We start from the raw sequence: 10,682 nt of genomic DNA, 5'->3' as shown, positions 1-10,682 counted from the left end.
AATGACAACCATCAAAAGATTAGTTTCAATTTACCTAATCTACATGCAATTTCTACAACAATCAAAGCTATCCTCCACCGATAGCCCAATATAGTTATCTCTAAATAGATCTTCAATCTCAATAGATAGTTTATTCAAAACTTCCAAAAGAATAAGTTAATTCATAACCAATTTCACCATTTATATTAATACCCTCTCAATTTCACATTTCCAATGCCAATTCCAATTTTCGTACAAAAAGATAGTTTGACCCAGTTAGGGCAATTTCCTCTTTTCCCCAAATATTAGCCAAATGCCAAAATCATCAAGTTTGACATAGCACAACATCATTTTCAGACCCCACAAACATTAATTTTATCTACACCCAAAATCCCTCTATGTATTTTATGTTCCAAACCCTAGGTTTGTTTAAAACATCACCAAGTCACACCATTGTTACACAAAAGACAATAACTAAGCTAAATATCATATGAAGGTGTAGAAAGATCCCTACCTCAAGAGAAGAAGATGAACCCAACAAAAGAGAAACTCCAAGAATGCCGAAACCCACTTCTATTCAGATCAAAATGTAGATCTTGACAAGCTCTACCTTTTTCCCAAAGGCACTAGGGTGGAAAGAAGGATGGATCTAGATGAAATCTAAGAGAGAATGTGAAATGTAGAGAGAGAAGCTCAAGAATAAGCTTTTTGGAGAATTTTAGAGAGAGAGAGAGAGAGAGAGAGAGATAAGAAAAAGTGACTCAAAACTTCATTTTCTCGAACTGATATTCACGCAGTCCGCTCGAGCGTGGGAATCCCCGCTCGAGCGTTAGACACAGACTCTCGCTCGAGTGTGAAACTGGACGCATGAGTGTCCAATGCATTCTTCCAGCATCTGCAAACCTGCCAAAAAATGTTGAGAGTTGTAGATTCCTACTTGAGCGTGAGAATTGTCGCTCGAGCGAAGGAGCAAAATTTGTGAAGCCCGCTCAAGCGCAAGGATGCCTGCTCGAGTGGAAAGGCCAAAATCTGGGCTACACAGGTTTTGAAAAGGGAGTACCTAACCTGTTCCAAACGCACAATTATAACTCGATAACCAAAAGTAGAGGGGAGACAAGGGAAACAAGATATGAATAACCTTCCAACCCATATAACCCGAGTCCAAAATATAACAAGAGATGGGTTAAGAACCGGAATCACTATACTTCCAACGTAAACTCACAGTAAATTGGTGAAATCTCCCCAGCTCCTCAATTTGATGAAAGTTTTGGCTCGTTCTCAATTTGATATCATTTTGATGAAACCATTGGAGCGATAAAAGCTGTCATTTTTCATCAAATTCAAATTTGACAATTAATCTGGTGAATCGTTATAGATGGCCTTACAGTGACACTCATTACACACCCAAAGGCAACACGCCATTCAAGGAGGAAAAAAACATGCCTAGCTTCTACACAAAATCTAATAAGTAGATAAACATACAAGGAAAATCCAACAATTAGGCCAAGCAACAATCAACGCACACACCTACGATTTCATAGGAGTCTTACAACTTGATTTCTTAGACTTGATAGAGAGGCTAACCTCTTGAACAAGTTTAAGATTAACGATTCTTTCAAGAAACTTTTTCTTATTTTCCACTTTTGAAGATGGGTTTGTTCATAGAACAACGAATGTTCCATCTGAAAGGGATTGAGGAGATCTTTTGAGACGTGAAGATTGTTTACGAGCAAACCCATTTATAATACCCGCATCCCTGACAATTTTTTTTCTCTTCCTTTGAAGCCTCTTCATTCGGAATATCTTTTGAGGGGTTACTCACTTTCAAAGAGAAGCAATTTGCATTAAGCATGCTCTTAAGATCTGCACAAAAAGAAACCTCCTCATTGGCTACACAAGTATTGAGAATATCAAATGCATTCAATGAAGATGGAGGAGGTGTAGGAACAAAGTTAACCATAGGAGCATCAACGACGTCCTTGCCTTTTTTCTTTTTCGCTTCAACCCATTCACTTGGCTTGCCTCCCTCCTTCGTCTTGGCTACTTCTTTGGCCTTCCACTCTTGTTTGAGTTTACTAGGAGCTTGAGTTTTTGGTTAGCTTGGACACAAACTTGTAGCATGACCAAATATTTGGCATTCTCCACGCATTGGGGCTTCCAAGGAACTTCCATTTTGATTTTGAACGGTTCTCTATATCCTAAGTTTACAACAACGGTTCTCCATATTTGGACACAAACTTGTATAAATGTTATTATGCCAAACTTATTAGGCTCATCTTGTTTTTTTCTAGACTTTAGGAGTGATTGGTGTAATTTAACCTTTTTTTCACATAAACTAAGTTTTGTGATGGTGGAAATGATTAATAATATTTTTAAGTTTATTACTCTTTTCCAAACTTATATATATATATATATATGTTGTAAATTGATCATTATTGGACATTTATTTCATACATTCTTTATGAATTGATTTTATTGCTCTTTCTTCCAACCTCAAGTAATTTTTCGTGAATAAATTATTGTGGATTCTTTATTCCTGATATTCTTTATGACATTAGGGAAGGATTATTTTTGCTAGATCCATCAAGGAGACACTGTTTAGCATGTTATGTTTCAGATACATAAATTGACAACACACGATTTAAGTTTTCCTATCTTTGATTGCGCTCTTTAGTACTCCAGAGGACACCGATGAAGCTGGATTGATGGCTTTCCGTATCTTGAGGACATTCCAAGCAGTGCCAGCACAGTGTCCTGCGGTCGCAAGCACATCTTCTGTTGCCTCCCCTGCATTTTCTCCAAACCTGTTTGCTCAACAATGGTAAAAGCCAGGCAATGAAAATTCAAATGGAGTTAGAGAGAAAAATAGGAGAAAAAAAATGAAAAAGTATTGGAAAAATTCATATCAATTAAGTTGTGCTGGGGAAAAAAATGGAAAGAATTGAGCTAATAAACTAGACAAATTGATTTTATGTACTGCTTGGAAATGGGAAAATTTGATTCAATGGGACAAATTTTGTCAAAAAATTGTTGCATTCTAAGTTGGTGCTCTGGAACTACTACACAATTACTCAATTTTGCAGTGATTTTAAATTCTCATTATGACAACTTATTGTGTTTTATTCTCTATTTTTGTAAAGTAACCAAAAATGTGAATGTACACCAATATCTGTTGTAATTTATATAAAACCATGTTTCAGTCACTATTAAGTCTATTACCTTTCAGAAACTATTCTGGTTGTGGCAGCAGAGGTGGCAGAGAGGGCTTGTTTTTCAGCAACTTCAGCTGCATCTAACACTTTGTCTGTAGTTTCAAGATAAATCAATGTGATTACTTCATATTCTTTTCTTTGAATCACAAAACTATGAAGTACTCTTTACTCACTGGAATAAATCTAGGAATACATAAACTAGTCAAAAAATCGGATACAAAATGTATATATGGATTGCAGACTAGATGAGTAGGTCCTACTAACAAATTTTGTAAAATCATATATATTCTGTCTTCTGATATGTTATTGATTTCTGTATTGATAATAGAATTATTACTTACTGACAGCATCGAGTGAGGCCAAGAGGACTTGTCCTGGAACCATGGCTAAGAAAGCCTTCCCCACCTGTGACTGAACCACCGGTGCCATCACAGTCCCGGTGGCAATGCCAACACCATCAAGCATTGCTTTGCTCATTTGTTCTGTCATACTAGACAGGTTTCTCACACTACATAATAAAAACGTAAAAGAAAAATCCATTAAAATCTTTTGAATTATTGTAAATTTTTTTTTTTTAATTTCTTGGTCAAAAGATATTCTAACAGAAAGATTGATGTTTCGAAAATACCGTTTTAGGGTTTGATTGATTTTGTTCTTCTTTGTGGCACTAGCATCATTGTTGCTCTTACTTGATCTGTTTTTCTCGTCCACAGCTTGAGTTAGAATCATTTCCCCTCCCTTTTGAACCTGTTTTTTGCCCCTCAATTTTAATTTGACAAACCATTGAATCATGTAAACTATAACACACTGTTTAGCATAACAAAAATCCAACATTAGTAAGTGGCCACATCACTAGGAGGTAAAGTGTTCGAGTCCACTCCCTATGCTGGAGTCTTCTATATAACTAATTATTTATTACTTCCGAAGTAATGACTCGATATACTGATGTGGTGCTCTTAACCCAATAAGAGTTCTAGTAATGGGATGAGTGAAGCTAGCCTAACTCAGCTTTTTAGTTAGGTGGGAGATAAGGTTGATGTCATTCATCTTCTTTTATGTGACTTTATTGGTCGAAAGTATTATATGCACATGCGACAATGATATTTTAAGAATATTAAATAATTTTCCGTTCGATATATTGTAAAAAGCAAAAATAAAAAAATGATTACTAGGCTTCATCACATTGGTCATGGGTACTGAAATAATGTTTTTTAATCTTTTCAATAACAAAGAATTTTCTATGATATTAAGCTCCCAAAATTGTCGTTAATTTAAGTCACCATGTCCTATTATTCCACTCCACACGCGTGCACACATATATATATATATATATATATTAGTGGGTGTGTGCTGTGAGCTAATAGATATACTTTTAAATTTATAAAATATAAATTTTGATTTTGAATTAAAAACATGTAGCATCTATTGCTTAAAAGTGTTATTTACGGTATTGCTCAATTAATAAAAGTATTGTTTATCAAACTAAGAGCAGTGCCTTATACCCCCAGTGGGGGTCGCACCCCCACTGGCTGACAGTCCAAAAAAAAAAAAAAAAAAAAAAAACAGTTTTTTTCGCCCCAATCACGGGCCGCCACCTCACTGGGGGTCGACCCCCAGTGGGGGTATAATGCATTTTCGATCAAGCTAATGGTCTTAGGTTCAAGTTCCTTTCACCACCCCAGTATTTAATTTTTCAGTTACTTCTTCACTTTATATAATCTATATATATATATATGGTTGATGTGTTTTGATAACTAGATTGCAGTCTACGTTCAAAAATAAAGTGCACTCTACAATTGCTCTCATAGAGAAATTAGCATAAGGTTCATTTTAATCAATCCTGCAACAAAATTGGCATTTTCCCTATCATGTTATGATCTCTGCAATCCTGAATTATGTTGCCCTTGAGGAATGAAAGCATTACTACAATTTTTACAAGCATGTTAGCATTCTATATAACAATTCTACTTTGAGCAATGCAATATATAAATTCAAATTTTTTTCCATATCAATAGACACAAATATGATAAGACACATGTTAATAATTACGTTTAGTCTTGAGTTTTTAGGAGTCCCAAGCGAAAAATGGAGCCTCTACATTTCTACATACCATGCAAAAAGATAAAATATAATATGTATTTTTTTTAACTCAACTATTTATACAAGAAAAGAAAACACGAAACAAAAATTTAGAGTGACAATAAAAAAAATAATAATAAATAAATTGAACCAATTGCACCACAATATTACATACTTAAACATTTATAGCTGTAAATTTGAACCAAGAGCTCCTGTTTGAGATTGGGTCAATGCTTTTACTTTTATTTTTTATTTTTTTCATGTATAAATAAATACTTTCTTGGAAATTTGATTAAATAAACAATCTAATCCACAACCCAACAAGCAACAATCAATTCGAATAGTAGAGATTTCAATTTTCAAGAAAAGTTAGCAAACAATTAAAGTAGAACCTAAAATAATACAAAATCTTAAGGTAATCTAGAGAATACGAAAACTTCAAAAAGTTCAATCCCAGAACAAAAAATTGGGTTGGGAAGAAGTATGGTAAAATTAAAATCAACGACTTTGGGCTCTTCACTAATAATAGTAATTTTGCCTTTTGGGTTTGGTGTTTACTAGCACTTGGATTTTGGTAAGTTAAAATCAAAATAATTTGTCCTCAACTAAAAAAGTTGTGTTGTTTTAGATTTGGTGTTGAGGGTGCGACTTGGGCGGTTTTGACAAGTTAAATCAAAATAATTGGTGCCTCCATTTAATAGAGGCCCAATAGAAGGAATTGTGTTCAGCCTTAATATAGTAATTATTTTTTAAATCAGCCGCTTTGCGATCCATTGTTTGGCTTCTATTAACAAAATATCTTGTAAAAAATCCATTTATGTATAACGTTTTCTACTATTTTTAGTGCTAATGCAAAACCTGGTTGGTGTAGGCATTGCTACATTTGAAGATCCCCTTAACAATCTGACCAGTCCCTTCTGCAATTGCCTTAGCCAAAAAATTGTTGAAATCTTCAACCCTAGGTGCGAACTCATTCCAATTCAAATTTTTATTTTGAATTGAAAAAGATGAACACGAAAAGCATGAATTCTCTTGCAAATATGAATCCAGCACGCCCAAACTACCTCCATCCAAGAAGGTCACTCCATAGCTGAGTTGATCACCATTTTTCATTGGCAAAGAAAACAAGTAGTGCAAAGCATCGAGCTTGACAGCCGGTTCATCTTTTGTCAAAGGCCATTGAAGATCATCACCAATTTTCACAGTAGTAGCAAGAATGACATTGTCATCCAATATGCGACAAAGGGTGAAATCTCCATTGGCAAGCTCTAGTGCTTCCCCTTCTTCCACTAGATGGACTTTGCACCCAGGTATGCGTAGCAAAACTTCATGTTTCACATTTTTGGCTTCTTGGTTTTCTTGTTTTGAGAAGGTTTTGGTAGGAGGTTTAAAAATCTTGGGCTTACAGCAGCTCATTTTGTTGTTGCTGTTGTTGTTGTTGCTTTCTTTGTTTTTGAAGAGATTGTTTGTTAGGAAGAAAAGAAAAGAAAAGGAAGGAATAAAGAGAAAGTGAGGAGAAAGTTCTGCTTTGGTTAATTCCATTTTTTTTGGCTCACTTTATTCTATTCTTCATGTATGGTCTTGTGATGAGGTTATGTGACATAGGGTGGAGGATAAATTAATTGACTGTATTACAGCCTGTGATGTTGGATCATCACAGAAGATCTCACAATAGTGTGATCATGAGTTTAGGAGCCACAAGATGTGCACAAGTATGATACAACAGTAACTGCCTCCATCATGATCAGTGCATATGTAATTTTAGCTTCCTCTTCAAATTGGAGTAAAGACATATGCTCAATAACCCACAAATTACGTGGAAAAAAAAAAAAAAAAAAAAAAAAAAAACCCACAGATTATTAACATTTGTAAAGTTAAATTCTTTTTTTTGGTATGCAAAGCTTTTAATAGAATAGAATAGTTAGGTCGGCGATAAAGCTTGAACACAAGATATAATTCGAGAAATCATGGCATTTACCATTAGGACAATGACTTTGCACTCTTCGAAAATGCCCCTAGGAAAGAGAATGGAAGGAAGTAAATAATTTTTTGAGACTGGTTCCTTTCCTTACATAATTTGAACTGGGCTTATTTGAATTTGTGGAGTCTACACATATGTTCCGTTTTAATAATTTAAACAGTTTATTTTATCAAGTAATTTTTTATATCTTAATAAAAAAATTAGAACAGTTTAACGATCATAACCTGTTTTTATTTATTGCATTTGTTACCCACAAAATAGATGATTTATTTTTTAAAATATAATTGTGGTCTATTTTTTTTATTTTTTTTTGTAAAATTAAGTATGTTACGATTATTAGATCAATTTAATTTTTTATACAGAATACTTAATAAAATAAACAATTTAAATTATTAAAAAAAGATCCGTAGTGGGCCCATGAATCTAAACAGTGCCTCCCAATCTACATTATGAACGAGAGGCTGACCATGATGATTCTTTCTTTCTCTCTCTGTCTTTGTCGGTATGATTAAATTTCTAATGGTACCCAAAACTCTTTCTTAGGTGTCGATCAGAGGATTTAGAAAAAGGATAATTTACACTTTGCCCCTTTTATATTTGACCACATTTCTACTTTGGTCCTTAAAATTTATTTTTTTCCACTTAACCCTTTATATTTCAAGTTTTTTTCAATTTACTTCTAAATAGGGATGAAGGGCAATAGAGTGGTTATTAATTCTCCATCCCCATTCCCTATAATTATTTTTCTCCATTCCCCATGACCCATGAGTACTACCCTCCCCATCTCCTAATGGGTTTGGATTTTCTCTAACCCAACTTGACCCAATAATTTATTTTTTTTTTTTTTTCCCTCCTAAGGTTCACAACCAAAACTAAATATATATATAATTTAATTTTTGAACTTAACAATAAAATCAAATACACATTAATTAATTAATTAAGAAGTTCATTTTAAAGTAATTGAATATATAATTTTAAGACAATCAAATAAGTTTATAGTGATTGAAAAAAAAAAACTAAAAATTATATAATTATGAGTGTTTTCACCTGATGACGCCACATCAAAACATTTTAACGACAATAAAAAAAAAAAAGAAAAAATCTTACAAGAATCATGTAAAAAGGATATTTAATATTAAATGAAATTAATAACTCAAATGTAATAAGACCCAAAATTCTTATAAATTTTTCAATCGAATTTCATTGACATCTATATTTACAACACACTAATTCAACTGAAAGCAAAAGAAATAAAAAAAAAAAAAATTAAAAAAAATGAAGTCAACAACAGTAGCAACACTCTAAGAGTAGTAGCAACACTCCAACAACAGTAGCAACACTCCAATGCATGAACTATTAAGAAGAAGAAGAAGAAGAAGAAGAAAGAAATACAAGACGTGGCAGAGGCCGTGGTAGTGATGAAAAATAGGTTTTATGTGGAGGGAAGGACTTAAAACTTAAATCTGAAACCTTCTGAGAATAACATAAATATTGAATTAATATTACCTCAACACTACCAAAGGGAAACAAATTCACAAATAAGAATAAAATTAATGTACTAAAGGCATACCCAATGCAAAAGAAAGATCAACTTTGATTTACATCCATATCATCATATATAGTGGCGTAACCAACTGATTCTAATGTTGAATTTCCTGAAAAATAAGAGAAAAAAAAATAAGTACTGAGATTATTCAATGAAAATATATTTATTTTAAAAATAAATATATGTTGACTTATTTAAGTACCTTGCATCTCTATAGCCCACAACCAACTCTGTGCACACATCAATGCTTCCAAAGTATCTGGATGAAGTCTACTCCGATACGGGCTCACCAACCTACCACTAGTGCTAAATGCAGACTCAGAAGCAACAGTGGATACCGGAATAGCTAAAAAATCCCTAGCTATTGCCTGCAAGGTTGGATACTTCGATGCATTTGATTTCCACCAAGTCAACACATCAAAATTGGGAGTTCTTGTCACAACATCCTCTTCTAAATAATGGTCTAACTCTGATGTTACATTGTTGACTTTTTTTCTTCGCTTTCTACTAATAAACAAATCATAATCTGAAACTACCTCTGAATTCCCAAAATTTGAACTTGTAGAAGATTCAACATTAGCATCAATCCTCAAACTAAGTTTTCTTTGATACTCTTGCAACAAATCATAACAAAGTTGACGAATCTTCGCAATTTCCTCTTCAGTTGTATCTCCATTAAGTTTATCAAAATAAAACTCTAACAAACTAAGTTTGTACCTAGGATCAAGTACAACAGCAACCCCTATAAGACCATGTATAATAACCCAATATTTGTCAAACTTTCCCAACATTTTTGATGCCATTGATCTAACAATCTCAATTGAACAAGAGAGCCATTGGGAGATAGTTATCCTAATCTCACATAAATATGGAAAAGCAACATTAGCTGTGGGATATTTAGTTCCAGAAAACAATTCAGTTGCTCTATAAAATATTTTAAATCTCCCACAAATTTCTCTAGCGAACTCCCACTCCTCCTCACTTGGCAATGTTGTATATTGGGTCTCTTTATATTTCAAACAGTAAAATACATCCTTATATAACAAGGCAGTTTGAAGCATCAAATATGTTGAATTCCACCTAGTAGCACAATCAAGTCCCATCTTTTTAGTATTCATATTTTTCACTTGACGAGCTGTTTCTTCAAATTTTTCTACTCTTTTAGGAGTTGCTGTCCAATAAGCTACACTATCTCGAATTTTCTCTACACCTACTCTTATCACATCCAATCCATCTTTGACAATCAAATTGAGAATATGTGCACAACAACGCATATGAAACAAAGTCCCACCCAAAAGAAGAGAACTACTATCCAATTTATCCAACAAAATATTAATCATCGCATCATTGGTGGAACAATTATCAACAGTGATAGCAGACACTTTTCTATCAAGATCCCAATCCATCAAACAATTGAACAAAGTATCACAAAGAACTTCTTTTGTGTGTGGACATGGAACATAAATGAACCTAAAATCATAAATTAAAACATAAATTAATTTATATGCATATAATATATGATACAACAACAATCTGTAATAAAGCATAGATTAATTTATATGCAAAAATATACCTCAAAATACGGCTTTGCAATGACCAAGAATCATCAATAAAGTGTGCCGTGACTGCCATGAACCCTTTCTTTTGATTACTAGAAGTCCACATATCAGTTGTGATTGCCACTTTACTTTGATTGCTCTGTACCAATCTCATTATCTTCTCCTTCTCATTGTCATAGATCTTCAAAATATCACTTTTTATTGTGTTTCGAGAAGGTACTTTAAACAATGGTTGAAGTGCCATCGAATATCTTTTGAACCCAATATGATCCACAATAGACAAAGGGTATTCATGCAAGATTATGGCATTTGAAAGTTCTCTCCTA

The 10,682-nt window shown here is 33.4% G+C and overlaps 1 protein-coding gene across 2 annotated transcripts; it reads right to left on the bottom strand.

Moving 5' to 3' along the window:
- Positions 1-2,480: 2,480 nt before the first annotated feature.
- On the bottom strand, positions 2,481-6,827 carry LOC114258303 (senescence/dehydration-associated protein At4g35985, chloroplastic). 2 transcript variants are annotated; one of them, XM_028198258.2, is made up of 5 exons: positions 6,129-6,827; positions 3,820-3,998; positions 3,533-3,699; positions 3,199-3,283; positions 2,481-2,783 (listed from the first exon to the last, which is right to left on the bottom strand). In XM_028198258.2, exons 1-5 carry the CDS (start codon positions 6,810-6,812, stop codon positions 2,621-2,623), a joined length of 1,278 nt encoding a protein of 425 aa, XP_028054059.2. In that variant the 5' UTR covers positions 6,813-6,827; the 3' UTR covers positions 2,481-2,620. The 2 variants fall into 2 exon arrangements, with proteins under 2 accessions (XP_028054059.2, XP_028054068.2); XM_028198267.2 differs by having other exon boundaries at positions 3,820-3,938.
- Positions 6,828-10,682: the final 3,855 nt, after the last annotated feature.

This window comes from Camellia sinensis, chromosome 13 (assembly GCF_055761805.1).
Source record: "Camellia sinensis isolate YWXY chromosome 13, ASM5576180v1, whole genome shotgun sequence".
Lineage (NCBI taxonomy): Eukaryota > Viridiplantae > Streptophyta > Magnoliopsida > Ericales > Theaceae > Camellia > Camellia sinensis.
This window is presented reverse-complemented; position numbering and strand designations above follow the sequence as displayed.